Genomic DNA, 26,848 nt, shown 5'->3' with positions numbered 1-26,848 from the left:
CCAGAATAGACTAAATAAAGCAGAATCAATGTATTTTTTAAGTTGAAGTCCCTAATTCAAACTGTTTTAATGACTGGTGATTTCATAAAGTAGGATTTTGTATTATAGTACTTGAAGAAGCTTAGAGAACCAGAGGTTTGATTTTGAATGTAATGTTCCAGTACCACTAAAGTGATTAAACACAATCTCTTTATTCTGCTGAATTGTTCATGAGTAGCCAGACATAGATTTTCTTTAAAATTAATGTTCGGTGTCTTTGCGGGGAAATCATTGTACGGTGTATTGTTGAAGTGTTACTGCTGACATTTACAACATCATTTTTCTCATTTTTGTTAAAATGTAATCAGCTTAGTATTTGAAAGGAACTGGCAGTACACTGCCTTTAGTTCCAAAAATAAATGTGAATGAAGGCCAATTAACCTCTCCAATTTTTCTATCAGCAACTGATAAATTGCAAACTACTGCAATCTGAATAATGTTAAAGTCTTTCATGAACCCAGGAAAATGAAAAATGTTACATAGTTCGTGTGGCTGAATAAAGACAAGTGTCCATCAAGTTTAAGCATATCTAAAATCCAAGAGCGATGGTGGATTGCTGTGTGTTGCTGGTCACTCACATTAATTATGTTCTATTAGACATTTTAGCCTTTGCAAATTCTAAGAGAACATAGCCTAAATAAGTTTAAAATGGATTTTTCTGATATATGAGCCAAAGATGCTCTTGTGTTTTTAATATCTACCAATTAATTCTGTTTAGTCATGAAAAAAGTCAAATTAGCAGTCCATGAATATAAAAAAACAGAATTATACCTACTATTTTTTATGAAATTTAATAAATCCTTCAAGCCTGGGGGTTTCCTGTGGATCCCGGGACCAAAGCAACATGCAGACAGTAAAGTGAATGGACAACAGCTTTTCCCTAGATTAAAATGTCAGATCTTTAGTTCTTTAGCATAGTCAAAACACCAAAAACACCAACATGTTTTGGGTCCTTGCAGACCCCTAATTATGATTGTGTCTGGCTTCCCTTTTATTTTTCTCCAAGTTTCTCCAATTTAGAGTCCCATAGTCTCAAATATAATGCACATCCCACGCCAGGATTTAAGTGAGGCCAGGGCACCTCCAAAAATCCAGACCGTGTGAGGGAGAGAGATCTGCCCTGGACATATATTAACAGTAAAAAGTACAATAATGTCATACCACTGCGAAAGTCAAAAGCAATTCAAATGAGTTAAAAAAAACACACACACACACACACAAAATCTAAACTACAAAGGACCATATGGACATCTTTATAGCATATACTAGATTAAGGAAATACACACACCGTATACGCAGCAGATCTGCAGCAGATTTGATGGTGCAGATTTGATGCTGTGTTTAGTTATTTAGATCTAATTTGCTGCGTATCTGCTGCGTATCGCAGCAGAAAATACGCTGCAATACGGTGTGTGTGTTTGTACTCTTAGGGTACAAACACACACACTGTATACGCAGCAGATACGCCGCAGATCTGCAGCAGATTTGATGGTACAGATTTGATGCTGTGTTCAGTTACTTAGATCTAATCTGCATGCGTATCTCCTGCGTATCGCAGCAGAAAATACGCTGCGTATACGTTGTGTGTGTTTGTACCCTTAAGGGGAAATTGGTCAGGGCCCTTTAAAGACCTTATGAGGCTGATTGATCCAGCCAAGGACCCCACAGTGGCCCATATTTATTTAGACATTATTTAATGTATTTGTCGGCATGAATTGGTTCTCCATTTGGCAGCTTTGTGTGTTTAAGTTGAACTTTTAAAAACTGTATAAGCTTGTAAGATTTGTTGAGGGTTCCTGAGAGGTAATGGCATAATATAGCTACAGATAGCAGAAAATGTTACGTTGAACATAATTGTTATCATAAGGACGCCAGAAAGGACCATCATATATTCCAGAGATTTTTTGGGACATTATGGTAGATCCTATGTTGATAGTTAGGCACAAGAGATGAGCGCTACTCGAGCATGCTCAAGAACAATTGTTCGGTATTTGAATACTGGTGGTTGACAAAGTTGGATGCAGCCCTAGGGGGTCTTGTAAAACATGGATACAGCCTGCGGCTTTATCCATATTTTCCAGGACACCCTAGGATTTCATCCAACTTCATCAACCTCTGGTATTCAACTACTTGAATAGCGCTCATCTCTAGTGGGCACATGTTATACCCTGTAAACCAGATTAAATGGAGGCCTAAATTACCACTTTTGAGTTATGTTTAATTTTGAAAGCCTAATTCACACAAGAATGGCCTGTGTGAGAATCAGATGTGTTGTATGAAATACTGGCAAGTGGGAAACTGCCTGTTGAAATAAAAACAAAAGCCAAAAGTCTGAGTTTTAAAGCAGACCCTGCTTCCAACTTGGGAACAAGGTGACCACACTTCCAACAAATTTTTTTTCTTGATGACCAATCTATAAAGCTGGGTTCACACTCATTTTTTGCAATCCGTTTTTTTGCAAAGTCAATGGAAAAACGTATCAAAATGGATGCACACAAAGGCATTAGTTTTTTTCATCCGTATATATATATATATATATTTATTTATTTTTTTACAAAAAAACGGATAAAAAAAAAAAAAAAGATTGCAAAAACGTAGCGTCAACCCAGCCTAATCAGCCCTCCGAGACATCATCTTTTACCTCATTGTTTGCTAGGTATACAGAATGACCTTAATGCATTACATCCCTTCGCCTTCTTTCCTTTCAAAGACTGGCTGAAATAGTAACCCATCCAGAGTGTGCAGACAATAAGGGCAGAATTTGCAGTTGGTGCATGTACATGATCTGCAGCAGGTTTGATGGCGCAGACTTGAAGTTGCAGATTCAAAGCAAATCAAATCTGGGCCATCAAATCTGCTGTGGATCTGCTGCAGATTCAAATCTGCTGCAGATTTGCTGCAGATCCTGTATGTGTGAACGCACCCTAAAGGAAAAGTCCAGCCATTTTCAAAAATGGACAGGGGCTGGGGGAGTGTAATAACAAGGCCTAACCTACCTCTCCCTGTACCCGAGATGAGCAGTGGACTGGCCTAAGGACCTCCGCCAAAAGGCCTTTTTTCCCTGATCTGTGATGACATCACTACTCAGGGTAAATTGTCTGTCCCAGCTAATGGACAGTCCTTTCAGCCAATCAGTGACTTAAACAGTGCCCTGCCCCAGTCACTGACTGTCTGAGCAGCCAGGTCATGACGTGTGCAGCACTGGAGATCCCGGAGCCTGGCAGGGGTCCTGTAGTAGTAATTCGGAGCTGATGATTTAAAGGGGAGGCCGGACTTCTTCTTTAACTTAAGCTACACTTTTTAAGCATCTTAATTACTTTTATTGATTTTTATAAAATTTTCTTATATCTTTTTTTTTATTTTTTTTTTACCTTTTAAGTAGTCGGAAAATCAGTATAGTTTCACAGCTTTGTGATGTTTTTTTTTTTTTTTTTGCCAAGAGGACTCTCTGAGCACATAAAGGAATCTTATTATTTCTCATAGTTCACAGTGAAAAATGCAGGTCCATGGATCCATATTAAGCTTGACTAATATTTGGCAGCCCAGATTAGATTCCTTTGAAAAAGAATATTTCTTTGGCATGGTTGCTATGTAGTACCTGCTCCATGTATATAAGTAAAAATAGTTTAATTTTCCCCACCCCAAGGGCAGAGTCCATTTTCTGTGGCATTATCAGATTAAACCTTGAAATTCTGAAATGGTACATAAGTTTTCATACATTAGTAATCCAGAAGTTTTGCCTTATTGAATTCCCAGGTTGGGTTTTTCATGTTGATTAGTTATAGAATTATCCATTTTGTGTGATGCCGTTTAAAGGTTGTGCATATTTCCCAGGTGCGCCATGTATTTGCTATTTCACTGAGAAACTGTAAATTATACCTATAAAGAAACTATTAAGACTTAAAAAGTTACATTAGGTTTAAAAGGATGACATTTGTTCTTGCGGTCATTATAGCTATACTAAATCAAAGGAGGATATTTTATTCTCTATTTGATCTTTGTTCATTTTCACTGTCGATTGTATATTATCTATGCAATTAGTCCAGTCAAGTAAATTGGATATAACTTAGAGGAAGCCCTTCAATTTTACTTGTAAAGTCCAAAATAAATTATCTTTATTTTGTGTTAGCTTATCAGCCTAATAAACGTGTGAGATATAATGTTCTCTTAAAAGTGTTCTTGAGGTTTGTATGGATAACTTAAAGCTTATCCCCTAAGACTTCAGGGCTGTCACTCACAGAGCTGTGTTGTTTAAAGGTAAATTCTCAGCAGGTTAGACAAATGTAAACTGATGATATGTCCTTAGTGCACACAGGGAGCTGAGGATGAAGGTACATTTCCTACCTTCATCCTCTGCACTGTATCTGTGCAGTTTCTAGTTAAATCCCTAGGCCAGTAAGGTGGTTTGGTACACTGGGGGCAAGACTACCGATCCTGACAGCAGATCTGCCAGGGGTGGACTGGAGCGGTGTACTGGAGGCAGTAGTCCCAGCACTATAGATTTTTCTAACCTGCTGATAGTTTTGCTTTCACTGAAAAGCTTCTTCTTAACCCTTTGAGGACCAGGCCCAAAATGACCCAGTGGACCGCGCAAATTTTGATCTTAGTGCTTTTGTTTTTCCCTCCTCCCCTTCTAAGAGCTCTAGCACTCTCAGTTTTCTATCTACAGGCCATGTAAGTGCTTGTTTTTTACAGGAATAGTTGTACTTTGTAATGGCGTCATTCATTTTACCATAACATCTATGATGGAATTCCAAATATATTATTTATGAAGATATAAATAGGTGAAATCGTAAGAAAGAATGCAATATGGTAACGTTTGGGGGGTTCCTGTGTCTACGTAATGCACTATATGGTAACAGCGACATGACACTATTATTCTATAGGTCAGTCCGAACACAACCATATGCAGGTTACACAGATTCTCTAATGTTATATATATTTTTTTTTATGAAATCCTTTTTTTTGGCAATTGAATATTAATAAAATGGGCCTATTGTGACGCTTATAACGGTTTTATTTTTTCACCTACGGGGCTGTATGGGGTGTCATTTTTTCCGCCATGATCTCTAGTTTTTATTAATACCATATTTGTGAAGATCGGACGTTTTGATCACTTTTTATAGATTTTTTTTAATATATAATGTAACATAAAATCGGTAATCTGCGCACTTTTTCCCCTCTTTTCGTGTACGCCGTTCACCGATCACAATGACGCTTGTTATATTTTAATAGATCGGACAATTACGCACGCTACGGTATATTATATGTTTATCTATTTATTCATTTTTATATGTTTTATTTATATAATGGGAAAGGGGGGTGATTTAGACTTTTATTGGGGGAGGGGTTTTGGGGTAGTGTGTTAGTGTTTTGAACTTTTTTTTTTACACTTTTGAAGTCCCTTTGGGGGACTTGTACATACAATACTTAGATTTCTACACTGATGAATGCTATGCCATAGGCATAGCATTGATCAGTGTTATCGGCGATCTGCTCATTGAGCCTGCCTGTGCAGGCTTAGTGCAGCAGATCGCCGATCGGACCGCACGGAGGCAGGTAAGAGACCTCCGGCGGTCCGTTTCAACGATCGGGACCCCCGCAGTCACACTGCGGGGGTCCCGATCGGTAAGTGACAGGGGACTCCCCCTGTCACTTACACTTAAACGCCGCGGTCGCGCCGCAATCGCGGCGTTTAAGGGGTTAATGACACGCGGCAGCGCGATCGCTGCAGCGTGTCATTACCGGTGAGGTCCCGGCTGCTGATTGCAGCCGGCCCCCACCTGCTATGAAGCGCGCTCCGGAGCGCGCTTCATAGCGGGAAAAACACCCAGGACGTAAGGTTACGTCATGGGTCGTCTGGGGACAGACTTCCATGACGTAACCCTACGTCCAGGGTCGTCTAGGGGTTAAAGGAAAGGAGTGGATTGAAAACACAGAAAGGCTCTGTTCACATAATGTTGTAATTGAGTGGATGGCCGCCATTTAATGGCAAATATGTGCTGTTATTTTAAAACAACGTCTGTTGTATTGAAATAATGGAAGTCATTTACCGTTATATGGCGGCCATCCACTCAATTACAACATTATGTGAACAGAGCCTTTCTGTGTTTTCAATCCACTACTGATTTTGGTTGCTATGAGGACCTGACATGAGGACCAAATACAGCCTGAAATATACATAGTGTGAACTAGGGATGCACGATGCACCGAAATATCGATACTACTATCGATATTTCAGGCAAAAAAACGGTTCGATACCAAGATTTCCTGGTATCGAAACTTTAAGTTAAGCTGAGAACACGGTGGGCGGCTAGCTGAGCGCCGGCTGTGTTCTCTATGTGCCTCCCCCTGCCCCCTGCAGTCTCCTCCTCTGCTCTCCCTCCCTCCGCTCCCATTGGCGCCAATTTCAAATAGCCGGCACTTAGCTATTGCTAGTGCCGGCTATTTAAGTATATAGATGCCGCTGTCACACTGACAGCGGCATCTGACCCCTCCTGAGCCCGCTCCATATACAGCGGGGGGTCGGCTACTGTGTGTAACAGACCCCCGCTGCTGGTGTCTCTCTGATAACACAGTCCGGCTCCACCAGACTCTGTTATCAGAGAGATGATTTATGCCGAGGAGCCGGAGCTGCACGGAGGAGAGCGGCTGGAGAGGGAGAGCGGGAGAGGAGGACGGAGGAGAAGGCTGGAGGGAGAGCGGGAGGTCCGGGAGAGAGGAGTACGGAGAGGGAGAGCGGGATGTCTGGGAGAGGAGCCGGAGCTGCACAGAGGAGAGCGGCTGGAGAGGGAGAGCGGGAGGTCACGGAGAGAGGAGGACGGAGAAGGCTGGGGGTGGAGAGGATGAAGAGGGAGAGCGGGGGTCTGTGAGATCCGGGAGAGGAGGCCGGGGGAAGTGCAGCACATGTGAGGATCCAGCCGGCTGGCAGGTGGGGGAGGTGGCCGGGGCTGAGAGGAGCAGATAAGATCGGCTGTAGTGTGTGGGATCCTGTGTAACCTCCTCTTCTCTTCCTCCGCAATCTTGGTAACTGGTGCAGCGGAGCTGTCTTAGTGATGGGTGGTGCAGCAGAGCTGTCTTAGTGATGGGTGGTGCAGCAGAGCTGTCTTAGTGGAGGGTGGTGCAGCAGAGCTGTCTTAGTGATGGGTGGTGCAGCAGAGCTGTCTTAGTGATGGGTGGTGCAGCAGAGCTGTCTTAGTGATGGGTGGTGCAGCAGAGCTGTCTTAGTGATGGGTGGTGCAGCAGAGCTGTCTTAGTGATGGGTGGTGCAGCAGAGCTGTCTTAGTGATGGGTGGTGCAGCAGAGCTGTCTTAGTGATTGGTGGTGCAGCAGAGCTGTCTTAGTGATGGGTGGTGCAGCAGAGCTGTCTTAGTGATGGGTGGTGCAGCAGAGCTGTCTTAGTAATGGGTGGTGCAGCAGAGCTGTCTTAGTGATGGGTGGTGCAGCAGAGCTGTCTTATCGCTTGGTATAGTAAAGCTGTCTCAGTGATGGGTGGTGCAGCAGAGCTGTCTTAGTGATGGGTGGTGCAGCAGAGCTGTCTTATCGCTTGGTATAGCAGAGCTGTCTCAGTGATGGGTGGTGCAGCAGAGCTGTCTTATCACTTGGTATAGCAGAGCTGTTTTAGTGATGGGTGGTGCAGCAGAGCTGTCTTATCGCTTGGTATAGCAGAGCTGTTTTAGTGATCAGGCTATTTGGAAAAGCAGAATTGTATTAATGATAATGACTAGTGACTATATTTCTACCCCTGTGTTTTTTTTTGTTTTTTTCCGGGGGAAGTGCAGCACATGTGAGATCCGGGAGAGGAGGCCGGGGGAAGTGCAGCACATGTGAGGATCCAGCCGGCTGGCAGGTGGGGGAGGTGGCCGGGGCTGAGAGGAGCAGATAAGATCTGCTGTAGTGTGTGGGATCCTGTGTAACCTCCTCTTCTCTTCCTCCGCAATCTTGGTAACTGGTGCAGCAGAGCTATCTTAGTGATGGGTGGTGCAGCAGAGCTGTCTTAGTGGTGGGTGGTGCAGCAGAGCTGTCTTAGTGATGGGTGGTGCAGCAGAGCTGTCTTAGTGGTGGGTGGTGCAGCAGAGCTGTCTTGGTGATGGGTGGTGCAGCAGAGCTGTCTTAGTGATGGGTGGTGCAGCAGAGCTGTCTTAGTGATGGGTGGTGCAGCAGAGCTGTCTTAGTGGAGGGTGGTGCAGCAGAGCTGTCTTAGTGATGGGTGGTGCAGCAGAGCTGTCTTAGTGATGGGTGGTGCAGTAGAGCTGTCTTAGTGGTGGGTGGTGCAGCAAAGCTGTCTTAGTGATGGGTGGTGCAGCAGAGCTGTCTTAGTGATGGGTGGTGCAGCAGAGCTGTCTTAGTGGAGGGTGGTGCAGCAGAGCTGTCTTAGTGATGGGTGGTGCAGCAGAGCTGTCTTAGTGATGGGTGGTGCAGCAGAGCTGTCTTAGTGATAGGTGGTGCAGCAGAGCTGTCTTAGTGATGGGTGGTGCAGCAGAGCTTTCTTAGTGATGGGTGGTGCAGCAGAGCTGTCTTAGTGGAGGGTGGTGCAGCAGAGCTGTCTTAGTGATGGGTGGTGCAGCAGAGCTGTCTTAGTGATGGGTGATGCAGTAGAGCTGTCTTAGTGGTGGGTGGTGCAGCAGAGCTGTCTTAGTGATGGGTGGTGCAGCAGAGCTGTCTTAGTGATGGGTGGTGCAGCAGAGCTGTCTTAGTGATGGGTGGTGCAGCAGAGCTGTCTTAGTGATGGGTGGTGCAGCAGAGCTGTCTTAGTGATGGGTGGTGCAGCAGAGCTGTCTTAGTGATGGGTGGTGCAGCAGAGCTGTCTTAGTGATGGGTGGTGCAGCAGAGCTGTCTTATCGCTTGGTATAGCAGAGCTGTCTCAGTGATGGGTGGTGCAGCAGAGCTGTCTTAGTGATGGGTGGTGCAGCAGAGCTGTCTTATCGCTTGGTATAGCAGAGCTGTCTCAGTGATGGGTGGTGCAGCAGAGCTGTCTTATCGCTTGGTATAGCAGAGCTGTTTTAGTGATGGGTGGTGCAGCAGAGCTGTCTTATCGCTTGGTATAGCAGAGCTGTTTTAGTGATCAGGCTATTTGGAAAAGCAGAATTGTATTAATGATAATGACTAGTGACTATATTTCTACCCCTGTGTTTTTTTTATACTTTACTAAGTATCGAACCGGTATTGAGTATCGAAATAAAAAAGTTAGTATCGGTATCGAACTCAAAATTTTGGTATCGTGACATCACTAGTGTGAACCCAGCCTAAAAGAAGAAACCACATGCATTTTGTTTAACCATTCAAGAATAGGGGAAATATATTTTTCTTTCCAATTGCCTACTAACAGAATTTTAGCTGTGTTCAAAAGGTATAGGATCACACATGAGTAACTGAATAGACCATATTTATCATCTTGGTTATTTTTCTAGTTATTTTTCTTACTAATTTTTCTACAACCAGTCTCTAAATGCAATCCCTATTGGTAGCCGTCTTACTGACAATAACTTCTTTGATTCAATAAAAGTAACTGGTATTCCCGCATTTGACGTTTCCTCACATGAGAACGTTCTACCTTAGGTTATAATTTCTACTTCCCACACCGATATCATCACAAGAAAATAATCCTGAAAACCCCCATTTCTTTTCCATCTCTGCTAGTTTTCGGGAACGTAATTATAAGATTGTTTCTCGTTGGTATAAATCCCCTTAATTGTTAAAGTAGACTGTAATTATTTGTCAAACTGTTGGAGATGCAAAGCAAATCTTGGGACTTTGTCACATATATTCTGCTGTGATAAAATCAAATCTTTCTGGGATAAAATACATTTTATAATTCCTGGGCAAGGAGATAATTTTTTTTCTCTGGAACGAATCAGACTTAAGTAAAGGCCCTATTACATGTAGCGATTACCGTTTAAAGATTCGCTATAACGATCAATTGTTAGTGAAAACTAGCGTTTTGTAGTGAACAATTCTGAGGTTATTACATTCATCTATTACTGCTATGACTGATCATTTTTATGTTGTTTTATGCTCGCTAATCATTCCTCAGGACAATCCAATGCAGAGATAGAATGGAAGCCGCATTCACTATCCAACGTTTTCAATTCTTTACAAGACCAATATATATATACAAGTACTTATTTTTATTTGAAATATCAAAGAAATAATTATTTCAGTTAAAAAATACATAATACATAACAAAGGGGCTGGAGCAAATACAAAACCCCATAGAAACGGTGGATTAACTGGGTTCTTATATATAAGATGCTATATCGCAGAATAAATAACAGTAAAAGAGAACCTATATATATATATATACACGTATACTGGGCACTGGGTTGGTACTACATACAATATATAAATACAACTCAAAGTGTGTACATAAAGAAAACACACCATTTAAATGTAGTGAATATTACCCATACATGTCTTAAGTACACGAGTCCACCTCACCATACACCCGGGTGTATGGTGAGGTGGACTCGTGTACTTAAGACATGTATGGGTAATATTCACTACATTTAAATGGTGTGTTTTCTTTATGTACTCACTTTGAGTTGTATTTATATATTGTATGTAGTACCAACCCAGTGCCCAGTATACGTGTATATATATATATATAGGTTCTCTTTTACTGTTATTTATTCTGCGATATAGCATCTTATATATAAGAACCCAGTTAATCCACCGTTTCTATGGGGTTTTGTATTTGCTCCAGCCCCTTTGTTATGTATTATGTATTTTTTAACTGAAATAATTATTTCTTTGATATTTCAAATAAAAATAAGTACTTGTATATATATATTGGTCTTGCATCTGTAGTTTCTTTTTTTTGGTTTTATGTTGGGTAGTTCTGGGTGCGCATAGACCGCACTATTTTGGCCTTATATAGGATTATTGTTTTCAATTCTTTATTTCATCGTAAAAAACAACAGGCACATTGTGGACAAAGGCCAGGGCAAATGCCAGGCAGGTATGTTAACAGCCTGTTTCACGCTATCGCGCCTTTTCTGGTCCGTAGAAGCGCGATAGCGTGAAACAGGCTGTTACCATACCTGCCTGGCATCTGCCCTAGCCTTTGTCCATACTGTGTCTGTTGCTTTTTACGATGAAATAAAGAATTGAAAATGTTGGATGGTGAGTGCAGCTTCCACATTGGATTGATTTGTTATAAGCTTCTTTTGTGGAGCCTGCACCACTTGGACTTTTACTCCTAGCGGAACCTACATGGAGTGCGAGTGGTAGTGCCGACCTCCTTGACTTTTTTTTGATTCCTCAGGACAACCCACACAACACGTTTTATCAGCGAACGACTTATTACACAAACAGATATGCAAATAACTGGCGAACTACCAACAATAATTTTTCAGCATGTTAAAAGACAAAAATGAACGATTTTTCATTCGTTGTTTGTTCGTTGGGTGTTATTACACAGACAGATAATCGCTCGATTTTCGATCGTTATAGCGAATTTTTAAACAATCGCTCCACGTAATAGGACCTTTAGATAGTAAATATGGTCTATTCAGGAATAAAGTTTTATAGTCCTGCAAACGTTCAAACTTAAGCTTTGAACTTAAACACCAATCTTAGTTTGATCACAGCCTAAGGTATACATGCTAATCGATTTCAATGCCGTATTTTAGTAACTAATTACTTCTTATATGCGCAAACAAACCTGCTGATATCTCCCTGCAGTTCTGTACCTGACGATTGTGCCGCTGCGCTTGTTGTCTCCGTCAGCCCAGTGGGTCAGTCGCATGAAGAGCAGATATAAAATGTGCTAGTTAGGAGCATTGGGGGCGTTTCTCAGCAGAATGGACAGCCTCCTGACCGGCCTGATTATGGATATAAGAATATGCGCAAAGAAGGCGTCACTGATGGAGGCGGCGGCCAGGCCAAGGGGGTTGTTTTGCTCTGTGCTGCCATGAAACACCTCCAGTGCTCCTAACCAGCATAATATGCATATTTTTTTTAATTCAATTGAACACAAACCATAGGGCTGACAAAGACAACAAGTACAGCGGGAGAATATCAGTAGGTTCGTTCTCTCATTTAACAATGAGTGTATCATTAAAATAGAATTGTAGTGTAAAATATCTAATCGCTGATGTAGGGGCAGCATAAGGAGCTGGCCTGTCAGATGTGTGGTGGGGGGGATTAGGGATGTGGCAGCAGCAAGGACATGGACTGCCTGTCAACTGTGTTCTGGGGGGGGAGGGTTTTCAGGGATGCAGCTGGAGCTGGTCTGTCAGCTGCGTGTGTGTGTGTGGGGGGAGAAGGTTTTGGGTATGCAGCCGGAGCATGGACGGATGCGAATTGATAGATGCTGCTGGAGAAGAATCAGTACTGTGGTACTATGCATTGCACATTATTTCATGTCACAATTCTTCTTTCCACCAAATGATAGGGAGAAGCACTGCATCGTGGGAAATGTAGTTTCCTGGTCGGCGCCATCTTGGCTATAGACCGGCTTTTAGAAAAACTTGTAGCTCAGAAGTGGCGGCAGCTAGAAAGACGGGATATGTCTCAAAATACTCAAGGAGACTTGGGTAATATAAAGCGAGGTTTGGAAGCATTCAATTTTTTAGCTCTTTGAAGAAATACCCCTTTAACCTCATCATCAGTATTGTCATGTGAACATAGACTTTTCACTCCTTAACTGTTAATATTATCTCATCATATATGTTTTCACGTCACTGATAATATTCCTGATATACATGTTACATTTGGCTTGACATATTTATGACTGTATCATTTCAGTTTTAAATGGATTCTGACCTATTCCATTCTCATTAAAATATGCACATTGTGGATGCTAATGTTTGTAAATTTAACAAGTAAAATGCACATTTATTTATTTATTTATTTTAAAGCGGTGTAATGCTTCTAAATGTAACCTTCAGCGAGATTTAAAATGTAAATGCTTCTCGTCTGCTCTTTTCCCTATGGGTAAGATAAACCTGTAGCAAAACCTAATAGTAATTCTAAACCAGTTTAGACATGGAAAAAAAGGTTATATGGGCTGAAAGAATTTTAGTCTGACAGCAAAAATATGTATTGTTAACCTGTTTTGTATTACGCTGTGCCCTTGTACATATTTTATTTGTGATGACCGGTCTCTTTTTTTTTTTTTAACACATTTTCTTTTCTAATTTTTTTTGTTCACACTACGTCTTTACAATCCGTTTTGATCCATTTTTCCATTGACTTCCATTATTAATTTTTTTTAAAAAAGTATTAAAATTCAATCATAAAAAAAACAGGTCAGACATGAGGAGTGAGGGCCCTGCTTACAGTATGTGAGGAAAAGGTGCAAAAGAAAGGCCAGAGGGTCTAGATTGCTTCATTTTTACAATGGTCCAGCCATATTTCAGAAAGTATAGGTGGATGAACCAATCAACCAGGTTTAAAACCTGTTTTTCAGGTGACATTTAAAGCTTTGGATAAGTGGAATAAGTCGGACTTTCTAAGTTAATGCATTCCAAAGAACCGCTGCAGCTCGGGTAAAGTCCTGGGCATAGGAGGGAGAGGTCCGGATGATGTAGGATTCTAGTTGTAAGTCACTGATTGGCAGAGCATATAGCACAGGTAGGTAGGTACAGGTGAGAGCGTAGAAGTAGGGAGGTGTAGCAGGGTAGAGAGCATTGTGGGTGAGCAAGAGGATTATACATTGTACTTTGTGCTGAATGGGCAACCAGTGAAGTGGCACTGAGAAGAGGCATTGGTGTAGAGGTTCGACAGGGAGATGAGCCTGGCTACTGAATTTAGGGTGGCTAAAAAAGTAGGGTTCAGAGAATGGAAGTCCAGTTAGTAAGGAGTCGCTGTAAGAGGGCATGAATGAACCAAGGCAATAAGAGTTTTAGCTGTTCTACAGTGAGGAATGGCCAGATTCTAGAGATTTTTTTTAGAAGCATTTGACAAGAACATGAAGGAGATTAAAACTGGGAAGTGAAAGACAGATCAGAGTCAAACATAAGCCTGTCTGGGGGTTATGGTAGCATCAAGAGCAGATGTCAGGTGTAGGTCAGTTTGTAGAAGGAGGGCATACATGTTCAGTTTTAGTACGATTGATTTTTAGATATAGGAAGGACATAATGTTCACAGTATAATAATACAAAAATTCTTCAATAATTTTGAATAAAAATAATACAATGTGTGGACAGTTAAAAAAGTGATTTGAAAAAGCAATAGATAATCATAAATAGTAAGAATGTTTATTATCTTGATGGTCGTAATCATTGATGGGCGTTATTCTAAAATTTTTGTGCACTACCGACCACTTTTCCATTGACTTTAGTAGAGCACATTATTACATTGAAATTACAGCCATGTTTTTATCTCAAAATTATGACTATATTTTGTTATTGGGTTACTGTGTATTAAAAAACCCTAGAGATTCACTGAAAGCCAAACTTGGTGATAATGCGTCAAAGGGGGAAGTGTAGTGTGAGAAAAGGAGGTGGCCCGTGACTGAAAAGTCAAAGAGCTTAGGAATTACAGCATCAGAGCCATGAAGTGGAGATTACTTAAGTTACAGAGTGGAGAAACCAAGACCTCGGGCCCATAGTGCATGAAAATTATGAATGCTCCGCTGCACAGTTCAAAATCTCTTCTAGCATCAAAATAAGCAAAGGAAAAAAACATGTAATGGGAGCTTCATGGCATTGGATTATTATGGCCAAGCAGCTGCCTACAGGCATTACATCAACAAGCATAAGCATTGGATGGAGTGGTGGGAAAGTGTTCTATGGAGTGATGAATCATGCCTTTCTATCTGGTAGTCTGATGGATGAGTCTCGGTTTGAATATAGCTAGTAGAGTATAGCTTGTCTGACTGCATTATGCAAGCTGTAAAGTTTTAAGGAGGAGCGATAATGCTACGGGCATGTGTTGCTTGTTTGTTTATACCGCTTAGTTTCAGTGAAGGGATATTTTAATGCTTAATGGACAATTGTAAGCTTCCTGCTATCTGGAAACTTAGGAATGCTTGGGTGAGTTTGGTGTGAACCTCAACATTGATATCTTTAAGTAAAACTAGAAAAGAAATTTTAAGCCAGGCCCTTCCATCAGTGTATGACCTCACAAATGCTGTTTAAAGAGGATGTACCACCAAAGTGTTAATATTGACATATACATACCATCCTGTTGGCGCTGCAGTCTAGAACCGGTGATGTGGAGCTTTTGTAAATCCGCCTCTCGGTTGCCAAATTATCCGCCCAGCCGCCTTGTCATCACGCCAGGATCTTCAGTGCTGTCATCAGAGGTGGAGCATAGAGCTAGGTATATGCCTGCGCAGTAGGACCCCGCTCTGATGATGGCGCTGGTGATCCCGGCGTGATGAGGGGCCAGAAGACAGGAGGCATGGCTGTGCAGTAGGTGGTTCCCGGCATAGCATAGGAGGTGTTTCTGTATTAGAATATGAGGTGTGCCAGCACAAGCACTTCACAGAGAGGGGAGGAGAGGAGTTTGAATAAAAGGTGCCAGGCCGGCCTCTTGTGCTTCACCTCAGCTCATTAGCATATAAATATTTCGGCGGATATAACAGCAACAGAGGATAGGATTTACTAAAGCTCCACATCACCGGGTTCTAGACTGCAGCGCCAACAGGATGGTATGTATATGTCAATATTAAAACTTTGGTGGTACATCCTCTTTAAGGCTATGTCCCCATACAGTATTTTTGCTCAGTATTTTGGTCCGTATGTTGCAACCAAAACCAGGAGTCGATTGAATGCCCAGAAAGGCTATGCTCACACATTGTTGAAATTGAGTGGATGGCCGTCATTTAATAGCAAATACTTCCTTTTATTCTAAAACAATGGCCTTTGTTTTGAAATAATGGTTGTTATTTGCCATTTAATGATGGTCATCCATGTATTTTGAGTCCACTCCTGGTTTTGGTTGCAAAATACTGAGCAAAAATACTGTGTGGGAACATAGCCTTAGGCTTTGTTAAAAATATGACCTTAGATGAATAGGGAAACCTTCCTACAGACAAACTCCAAAATCTTGAGTGGAAGAGTAAAAGCCGCTGTATCTGGGAACCTTCATATTAAAGGAGAAGTCCAACAAATTTTTTTATTAAAATATTGTATTGCCCCCCCAAAAGTTACACAAATCACCAATATACACTTATTACAGGAAATACTCATAAAGTGCTTTTTTTCCCTGCACTTACTACTGCATCAAGGCTTCACTTCCTGGATAAAATGGTGACGTCACAACCCGACTCCCAGAGCTGTGCGGGCTGTGACTGCTGGGTGATGGCAGGGGGACACTGAGGGACACAGGGCACTGGAGGGACACTGAGCATTCCCCTGCCATCATCCTCTCCAGCAGCCACAGCCCGCACAGCTCTGGGAGTCGGGTCGTGACATCACCATGTTATCCAGGAAGTGACATCACCATTTTATCCAGGAAGTGAAGCCTTGATGCAGTAGTAAGTGCAGGGAAAAAAGCACTTTATGTGCATTTCCTGTAATAAGTGTGTATTGGGGATTTGTGTAACCTTTGGGGGGGCAATACAATACTTTTATAAAAAAATTTGCCGGACTTCTCCTTTAACCCTTCTGGATTTAGAATATGTCCTAAAAGATTCTGTAGGTGTAATGTGTAAGTGCCCATATACTGTAATGTATCTTCATAGAAGTGAATGGCTGCAGTAATTTCTTTGGATTGTAATGCTGATTTGGTGCTGATAATTATACCAGAGGTATGCCCGCATTATTACCGGCCAGTCATTTGCATTTATTAGAATATAACAGAAAACAAGTTCTATCTTTCCGTGTTTTATGTTCATGTCATGAATATTATTCAGTAAATGCAGCATAGCTCCAACAAATTACTTAAATAGCTGGGATTACTTGTTTTTCACACCTTGAAAATTGTAATATGCATTGCTAAATGTATTCCATTACAGTTTGCTAATTAGTCTTGTGTCGAAGTACAGCTGCTAATCTCAATGGCTGGCATGGTTAATTTCCAAATGATAACTGTTCCATCTGCACCATCTAGGCCCAGGTTTGTGTAACGCCATGCTGTTGATGTATTTCATATAGTTAGTTGGTGGTAATGGGAGCAGAATTGACCTTATGGCTTCTATTTAAAGGTTCATTAAGCTATAAGGTAAGACTGTTGTCAGCACGCCCCTATGTTTGGGAATTATTGTCTCCGACAGGTAATGTGAGAAGATAAGAAAATTTTTCATGTGTAATTCGTCATTAATCTTCATTTCTTCATAATCTTCATAATCTTCATTAATCGTCATTTTTCTAGTTTTCTTAATATATTATCCATATGGTTGACATCAGGAAGAGGCTCCACCCGTACCCCATCAGTCCACTGCAGTGTAATCACAGTAGAGGTCCACCATGTACAGATGTCTTTTATGGTGTATTTACACGGAGAGATTTTTGAAGCCAAAGCCGGAAGCAGACTATAAAAAAAGTACACGTTATAAAGGAAAGACTGAGATTTTTCATCTTTTCAAATCCATTCTTTGCTTTGGCTTCAAAGATCTGTCAGATAACTAGGTGTAAACACACCATTAGACCTTCCAGAGGCAAGGTCTGATAGGCCGCCTTTTGTTGTGAAATTGAAAGGCATAATTCACTACAGTTCAGACATATTGCAGTATAAGGCTGTGTTCAATTGTACAAACAACGGCCGTTTCTGGTGAATGGTTATTGTTAAACGCTACCTACGACCGGAATTAATGATCATGATGATAAATTCCGGATGTAGGTAGCGTTAAACAATAGCCGTTCACGCGAGATGGCTGCTGTTTGTACGGCTGTGAGTGTGAACATAGCCTTATACTGCAATATGTCTGAACTGTAGTGTATCATGCCTTTCAATTTTACAATAAAAGGCAGCCTATTAGCCATTGTACAGGGTGTGAGCATGGCCTTATACCAGAAAATTGGATTGGATCTTTTCACCTCCTGGTTAAATTTAAAAAAGTTAAAGGGTCAAGTAAATAGAAAAAGTCAAATTCTTTCCCTATTATATTAAAATTGTCACAGTATTTGGCCCACAGGAAGATTTGTGTTGTTTTTTTATCCATCTATGCAGAAGAAGTAAATGAAGTAATAAGCTGTAAGTAGTGCATTTGGAAAAATGGATGTACCCTTAAGCCTTCTGCACCCTCTGTCTCCTTGGAATGGTATTAAAGGGGTTATCCAGCACTACAAAAACATGGCCACTTTCTTCCACAGCACCACTCTTGTCTCCAGCTTGGGTGGGGTTTTGCTGCTCAGTTTTATTGATGTGAATGGACCTTAAAGTGACTCTGTACCCACAATCTGTCCCTCCCAAACCACTTGTACCTTTGGATAGCCGCTTTTAATCCAAGATCTGTCCTGGGGTCCGTATGGCAGGTGATGCAGTTATTGTCCTAAAAGACTAATTTTAAACGTGCAGCTTTGAGTCAAACGGCTGTGGCTTAGAATATCTGTGCCCTAACTTTGCACCACCCCTCCGTCCCTCCTCCCCACCCTCCTCATTATTAGGAATGCCCTAAAACATTTTCTCCTGTCTGAAAATTGCACAGGTGACTAAACGATCCAGCCCATGTGCCGTACTGACACCGGAGATGAATAGTAAAAAATCTGCCTGGTGCATTCCTAATAATGAGGAGGGCGGGGAGGAGGGACAGAGAGGGTGTGCCAGCCTAATGCATACACAATATATGTCCCGGCCGTTGGGCACAGGGCTGCCAGTTTAAAAGTTATTTTTTAGGGCAATAACTGCATCACCTGCCGAACGGACCCCAGGACAGATCTTGGATTAAAAGCAGCTATCCGAAGGTACAAGCGGTTGGGGGGGGGGGGGTCAGATTGTGGGTACAGAGTCACTTTAATTGCAATCCCCACCTGAACTGGAGACAAGAGCCGTGTTGTCTCTGAAAGAAAGTGGCCATGTTTTTGTAGCACTGGATAACCCCTTTAAACTTCCATGTGACAAAATCAAGTCTAGGGTGGCATGCATTTTAGTTGAGGGGTTGGAGGCCAGGTCATTTGAGCAGTCTAGGTCTTCAACTAGTTAAGAGGAAGTGGTTGGGGAATATTTCTTTGTTTAAATCAAGTACATGTGAAAAGAATGGAAAACAAGATTTTTTAAATAAAAAAAGTTTTAAACATTTGAATGTCTAAGTCAAGAGAGGTAAGAGTTGCTGAGCAGCGTAGCTCCCACATCAGTGGCCTTTAGATCCCCATGTATTACATAGCTACCAGAGTTGCCAATTATCTGTGAATTCCTAAACGGTCTGTAAACATTGGGAATTTTTTTCCTTGCGTCTGTGGATTATTTTTTTTTTTTTTTAATTTAAGGAAGCTGTACAGGTTTTGTAACTCTAAGGGTCCATTTACACAGAAAGATTATCTGACAGATTATCTGCCAAAGATTCGAAGCCAAAGCCAGAAACAGAATATAAACCGAGATCAGGTCATAAAGGAAAGACTGAGATTTTTCCTTGCTTTGGCTTCAAATCTGTGGCAGATAATCTGTCAGATAATCTTTCTGTGTAAATGGACCCTAATAACCACTTAAATAATTATTGTAAGTGCTGTTTATGTGTTTAGATCTGTATTCTCGGTTATGTACATGTAATTCTTTATTTGTGTTGTCGTTTTATTTGTTTATAAAAAAAAAAAATTGTGTGTGTATGATTTTTGGATAAATTGCCCAGAAAAGGAAAAGATCTGCTTTGCAATTATTATTTTTTTAATGGGTGTTTCAGGACACCCATTCAGTTTGAAAAAAAAAAATATGAGTATGTTAACAAAAGACTGAAATCTTTATAGTCAGACTTTTTATTTTCATTTTTAACAGATTATAGTCTAATCACAAATCTTGCAGATTTGAGCTATGTTTGCACACAGTATTTTTGCTCATTATTTTGGTCAGTATTTTCCAACCAGTAGATGGCCATCATTTAATGGCAAATAACAGCCATTATTTCAAAACAACTATTTTTGAACATAGCCTTGTAGTGGGTTTTCCTAATAAACTTCAATAGAAATAGAAAACAAATCGGCAGCATTTACATATTACTTCATGTCTGCTGCAGTGTCTCCTGCTGGGGAAAAGTTTGACTGTTTTTAAGAAGGGGTTTTGACCTTTGAACAAGCCCTTCCATATATGCCATATATACAGTGTGAAGTGAGAACAGACATACTAAAATCCTTCTAACTATTGTTTAGTGTTCCCTTTTTTAATTTTGGATAATACAAATAAATTCTGTGCAATTTTTTTTTTTATAGATGCTTGTGACTACTCCGGAGAAATGGGATGTTGTTACTAGAAAAAGCGTGGGAGATGTGGCATTGTCTCAGCTTGTGAGACTGATGATATTAGATGAAGTGCATCTGCTGCATGAAGACAGAGGTCCAGTATTGGAAAGTTTAGTGGCCAGGACATTACGACAGGTAAGCACATTTTAACTCTTATTGGAACTCTTATTTTATACCAGTTGTTATTGCATCATGAAAAAAATATAGAAAATGTATAGTTACAAAAGTGTTAACATTTTCACTAAAAAATTTTGTGACTTATGGGGCCACCTAGTTTGTTAGTATGTTCCACTGCCAACTCCATTTGTTTATCTGCATTAGTTCTGTCTTTACGTCGCCTGAAGGACCAGTCCATGTGGTAGAAACCACTCTTATTCTGGAAAAATGCCAAAAAACGTTCGTTATTATAGGTTGTTAGTGAACTGTTCACATAATTCTGGGAAATATGTTTTCTATATAGGTTGTGTACTCCAAGGCTAAGCTCTCCTCCTGCTTAGCTTGAAGGAGTTATTCAGGATTACAGAAACATGATTACTTTCCATTCTAAACTTGATCATTTGGTCTAATAGGTCTACACTGCAACATTGCAAACAACCTTTGGATAACCTTAGAAAATTGTATTGCCTTGGGTGCTCTGGTTACCACAAGGTTTCTTCTTTCCTGTGATCCCCCCCCCCCACAGACACACACAGACACACACACACACGCACACACACACACACTGATGGGTGAAATTTCATTACAAAATAGGGTGTAAATGAGAGTGGGATCTGGTGCTTTGTAATCACATGATTCTTGCCCCTCAGCCTCCTATTCACACCCCTTAGCCATTTATTGTTGTTTTAATATATTTAACAATTTTGTCATAGGCAAAGAGAGTCAGCCAAGTACATTGAGGGAAGGGGTTGGGGACTAATTAAGTTAAAATACTGTTCGAATCAGGACACCTGAGGCTATAAAAGATATAAAAAACAATTGTGCATTTGGAAGTATGTTGGACCTCTTTTTTTAAAGGGATTATCCAGGAGTGGAAAAACATGGCTGCTTCACTTTAATAGAACAAGGACAGATAGAAGACACCAGGGGTGCACGTAGTGTAACACTGCATACTGGAAACTGATATTCAGTTATGGCTCAAAAGCGATGATCTGGGGTGGTTGTGCTTCAAGCGCGACACTGCCAATTACTTGGTCAAATTTTGCACCTTGCAGCCAGTCCACAGGGCTGGGGGATCCTGGTAGGAAATCAGAGCAGAGTAGCAAGATCCAGGACTTCCAGGCACAGAACGGCAAGTAGTTTTCACTGCTAAAATGATAAGAGAAACAGATTGCTGAACTCAGGGAGACCAGCCAAATGACAACACTGACGGCTGCTAGTGAAAGTGCTCAATGCAGTGAAGTCCTAGGTGCATTGCCCCCTGGAAACATGAGTATGCAAAAGAGGAGCCCGTGGAGACTCATTGAAGAGTCTCAAAACACAGGACTAGCCAGATATCCCTCTGGGAAGGACCCAGCCAAGGGAGAGCTCTTGTTAGGAAACCACCAAATCCAACAGATTAAGTGGCCCTATAAGTCAGTGTAATGACAAGGGATAAACCAAGGCCAGGTAACCATCCACATACAGCTGTTTCGGGGTGTTGCCCCTCATCAGTGTGGAGCAGGATTCTGGCTAGGTGGGAGCAATGCCTAGTAGAGCCATAAGAGAAACAGATTGCTGAACTCAGGGAGACCAGCCAAATGACTACACTGCCGGCTGCTAGTGAAAGAGCTCAATGCAGTGAAGTCCTAGGTGCATTACCCCTGGGAAGCAAAAGAGGAGCCCGTGGAGCCTCATTGAAGAGTCTCAAAACACAGGACTAGCCAGATATCCCAGATGGGAGTCGTAGTAGTGAATATTAACGATCAGCCGATGATCGTTGTGCTTATTACACGGAGCGATAATCGGCCGGTTAGGGCCGGCTCGGCCGATTATCGTTCTGTGTAATAGGGCTCTTTGGGAGTTTATGCGAATGTTGTGATTTTTCATTCATCTTAGTTGCATCATGGCCTGTTTTTTACAGATTGAGCAGTAGTGTTTATTGAAGCTATTTTGAATATGTACAATTTATTGAAAATCTTTTCTGGTGGGTGGAAAAAAGCTATGGTAGAGTTGCACACTATTTAATCCATGCGCATATGAGGCTGCCCATGCTGCATTATAGTCTAATGTTCAATGTTTCCTAGGTACACATATTTTCTCCTTCAGTTTTAGGCTATGTTTGCAGACTGTCATTTTGACAGTGTGTGAACATAGCCTTAAAGGGGTTATCCAGCGCTACAAAAACATGGCCACTTTTCCCCCTACTGTTGTCTCCAGTTTAGGTGCAGTCTGCAATTAAGCTCCATTTACTTCAATGGAACTGATTTTCAAAACCCCACCCAAACTGGAGACAAAGTAGGGGGAAAATGGCCATGTTTTTGTAGCACTGGATAACTACTTTAATGAGCAAAGTCTGACTTTAAAAGTCACTTTCTCTTTGTTTTTATCCTACAGGTACTGTGTATTTCCCCTCCTGCTATAATCCACATCCAGCAATCTTTTTTCTTCTTCCTCAATTACTCCCTATGTTATATGTCCTTTATAGTTTTACTTTCAGAAAGTAAACAGCAAGAATGCCCACGGCTAATAAAATAGCAGTTCATAGAGACCCCTGTTGAAACACTGTGCTGTTATGACATAATGACATTGGTTTCTGTGAACATAGTACTTCATGGTAAATTAACTAACCCTATCTAAAATCCAGTCATTCATAAGTTTCTATGCAAACACAAAATATATGGCAGTATTGTAGTCCACTTGCTTTAGGAGCAGACTATGTGCCTGTTGGATTTTTAAAAGAGTATAATGGCACGCAAGTGAAATGATAGTTACTCTTTAAGAAAGTTAATGTTAATATAGGTAGCAGTGATTTAAACTAGACATGTCTGCTAGAATACACCCCCAATGCTACCTGACACCTGCCGGAAGAGGGGCAATATAGGAGAGCACACTGCAAGGCTGTAGGTTTTTCTTTGCCTGCCGCCATTGTTAGCTGCTTAGGCTGGGTTCACACTATGTTTTAATGTACACAAAAACGTAGTCAACCTCATTTTTGTGTCTGTTAAAAAAACGAATCCGTTTTCATCCGTGTTTCTTTTTCTTTATATAATGGAAGTCAATGGAAAAACAGATCAAAACGAATGCACACAATTTCATCCGTTTTTTTCATCAGTTTTTCACAAAAAAAAGGATTGCAAAAACATAGTGTGAACCCAGCCTTAGCATTCCAAAGCTTCAGACATATAGTGCACATAGGGCTATCTGTGTGTTCTCCTATGTCAAAATACCCCTCTCTCTTTATGGTTTAAGTTACACTATTGACCATGTAAAAATGGACCCTTAGAGGACACAGACAATATTCATTTTTGCATTTTCAAACTGCTTTCATGTAAGCAGTGACACTATCCATACCTTTATTGTAGTTACCTGAGGCTGCAATTACCTAAAAGAAAAAAGTTTTTTTTTCTTTCTATTTTAGCCGTCATGTGTCATAGAGGCGTGGCCAGGATACTTAATTACACTTTAGTAACCTGGCCACACCTCCTTGACACTTAAGAGTAGTAATAAGTATTTTTTCAGGTGATTATAGCCTGAGATAACTGGAATAAAAGTATAGATCGTCTTACTACTTACATAGTAAAAGTAGCCATGTGAGTAGTTTAGGGTGTTTTTTTTTTTAGTTCACAATTCCCTTTTAAAATCTCTGACCTGTATAATTTTTTTCCATTTGTCAATCTACTGGGCTGTGTGGAGGCTTATATGTTGAATCTTATATTTTGTGAACCATGAATTCTTTTGTATGTAGTGATTTTTATGCTTAGTTATAATGGCGCCCTCACAAGTTAAACTAACTTGTCAGTATGAGAAATATAAGATGATAGGTTTGTGATTTACAACCAATGATTGGTGTCAGCGAAATGACAGTGCGGGTTAAAGAGAAAATAATCCCTTTTAGCTTTCCATTTTCAGGATCACCTTTAGTAAATTTTCCATTTGTAATGCTTAATGATAAACATTTTTATTTGAGAATTGCCTGTGGTTGTTTCTTTCTCTTCTAAGGCTCTAAATGAAGCTATCTCTGAAAATGTGCTGTTAGCTTTGGTATAGGGCTGTCACCTATGATCCATAGATTTCCAATTACTTAAAGGGTTTTTTTTCCCCATAAAATCCCCTAGGCATACAAAAATGTGATGTTATATTTTCATAGCATTTTTACAACATGATAGAACATGATACATGTTGTCAGACAACACTTTAAAATATATTCCATGTTCTTTTATATAATGTCTTTACATTACTTATTTGTCTTTTATAGACCTTTTATATGCCTGTGCTCACTTTTGAGATGACTCCGCTTGAAATTCTGTCTCATTCATTCAATGGGATGTCTTACGTGAACTCTGCCCAAAGAATTGACAGGCGAGACTTCAAATGGAGTCCGCACCCAACACTACGCTTGAAATTCTACTCAAATTCCATAGTGTGAACCGCCCCGTAGGGTGGAGACAAACTGATCTTCGTTCCTTTACTGCTGCTGTTAAAGGGGTACTCCGGGCAAATTACATAATTTAACACTGCACTTAAAAAGGAAAGTTGTATAACATTGCCACTTACACTCATTAGGACAGCTGTAATGTTACCCGTTTTTCAAAAAATCCCACAGGAAGTTCTGTATTTCAGGAAGAAGGAAACAAGATGCTGGTAGTAATTTTTCAAGCTGTGCAACTCCAGGTTGCACAACCACAACCCTCAGCATCATGCCATATTAAAAGTAGACAATGGCGGCTGCAGTTTTTATTCACTGGACACACTGGACACACAAATAAGGGGGCTGGGTTGTCAGTATTTACCATTACTGCTTGTGTAGGGGACTAAGCTGTGCAGTGGGAGGGGAATAGATGGAGGGAGGCGGGGAATAGAGGAGCTAGGGATGGAGGGCGGGGTTGTGGCCATGTTTGTGGGTGGGAGGAGGAGGTGGGAGGTTTACAGAGGCAGGCCAGGGAAACAATGCATTGTGGGGACTGTAGGAATATGCAGCACACAGACACTGGTCCAAACAGGAAGTTGGAGATGTAATCAGCAGCAACAGAAAACGATTATCGTTCGAATTTTCGCTATAACGATTGCATTTGAGCGATAATCTGCTCCTGTCAACACAGCGAACGTTCAAGCGATGATCAAGAAATCGTCCATTTTGATCTTTCAACATGTTCTCAAATTGTCATTGGTCGTTCGTTAAAAATTCGCAGATCGGTTCGTGTGAACAGTCTCCCACCGATTTATCCTATGTGTGTGAGAGGATTAAGTGATCTTAAAACGATTGCAATAACGAATTTTCCAAACGATATATTGTTCTGTCTAAACGCTGATCGTTATGAAAAACACATTGTTACCTTGAAATCGTTCGATTGGGCGAATTATGGCTCAGTGTAAACGCAGCATTAACATCTTCTAAGCATTTGGGGGGGTAATAAGCAACTTCTGTAAATTGTTATTTACAGAAACATAAGGAATCGTATAAGTTATCAACTGGTAAGAAGGTGTTTGAAATAACAGTGTCCATCAATAAATTATCAATATGGGTTTACTAAAACGTAAGGGGGGGGGGGGGTAATCACTGACAACATTTTCACACTAATTCTCTATTAAGTGAACCATATTTTTTTGCCACTAAGTTGCACCTCAGTTATCAAGAAGTCACACTCTGTTTGCTTTATTCTTGTAGTAAGTTCTTGATTTTACATTACAGTTTGTTCGTTAACCTTTACCCGTATGTACAGTACTCTGGAATTAAGAGTGCTTTAAAAAAAAATTAAATTATAAAAATAATAGCAATTACTGAGGGGAAAAGACAAACAAAACTATATGTATAATATATATTCTCATATATTTTCTCTCGTTTTCTCAAAAAAAAAAAAAAAAAAGTATGACAATATCTGTTTTTACTGCAACTTCTCTATATTGACAGCATTCTTACGGCACCGTACAGATTGATCATAAGCATCCTTTTGTTTCAGCCGAGCAGCATGAGCCTCGCTTGTTATTTTATACCTGCTAAAACAAGGCTCAATTGCAATGCCCATTTCATGACATGCAGTGCAGTCAGCTGCCTATATAACATGGCAGGAAGGAGATTTGTGTCAGTAGACCACTTCTAAAGAAGGTGTCACTATGTTAGAAGTACTGTGTTGCTTTTATATCAAGTAAGATGTGCACGAAATGAGAAAAGAAAACAAAAACGCATGTGGTGTATTTTGAATTCCTTGTTCTATCTGGGACTTCTAGCTATCCAGCTGCTTCTTGTATCCAAGCTTATGGTAATATGCAACCTGAAGACATTTCCTGATACAGTATACAAGTGATTGGTTTGTATTTGTTTCAAGCTCAGGGTTGCTTCCTAGAAATTGCAGAATACAATCTCCTATGAATACCTTACTTTGTGGTTGTATTTC

General features: G+C 40.7%; 1 protein-coding gene across 4 annotated transcripts in view; it reads left to right on the top strand.

Moving 5' to 3' along the window:
* ASCC3 (activating signal cointegrator 1 complex subunit 3) overlaps positions 1-26,848 on the top strand; it is a 522,423-nt gene that overhangs the window by 197,829 nt on the left and 297,746 nt on the right. For all 4 annotated transcript variants that reach the window (XM_069974770.1, XM_069974767.1, XM_069974768.1 and 1 more), the window contains one exon: positions 20,289-20,453. In XM_069974770.1, the coding sequence (XP_069830871.1) occupies positions 20,289-20,453 (165 nt within the window). The remainder of the gene's footprint in view (positions 1-20,288; positions 20,454-26,848) is intronic.

This window comes from Dendropsophus ebraccatus, chromosome 6, assembly GCF_027789765.1.
Source record: "Dendropsophus ebraccatus isolate aDenEbr1 chromosome 6, aDenEbr1.pat, whole genome shotgun sequence".
NCBI classification, from domain to species: domain Eukaryota; kingdom Metazoa; phylum Chordata; class Amphibia; order Anura; family Hylidae; genus Dendropsophus; species Dendropsophus ebraccatus.
Note: the sequence above shows the minus strand (reverse complement) of the source record. Positions and strands in the feature narration are given on the sequence as shown.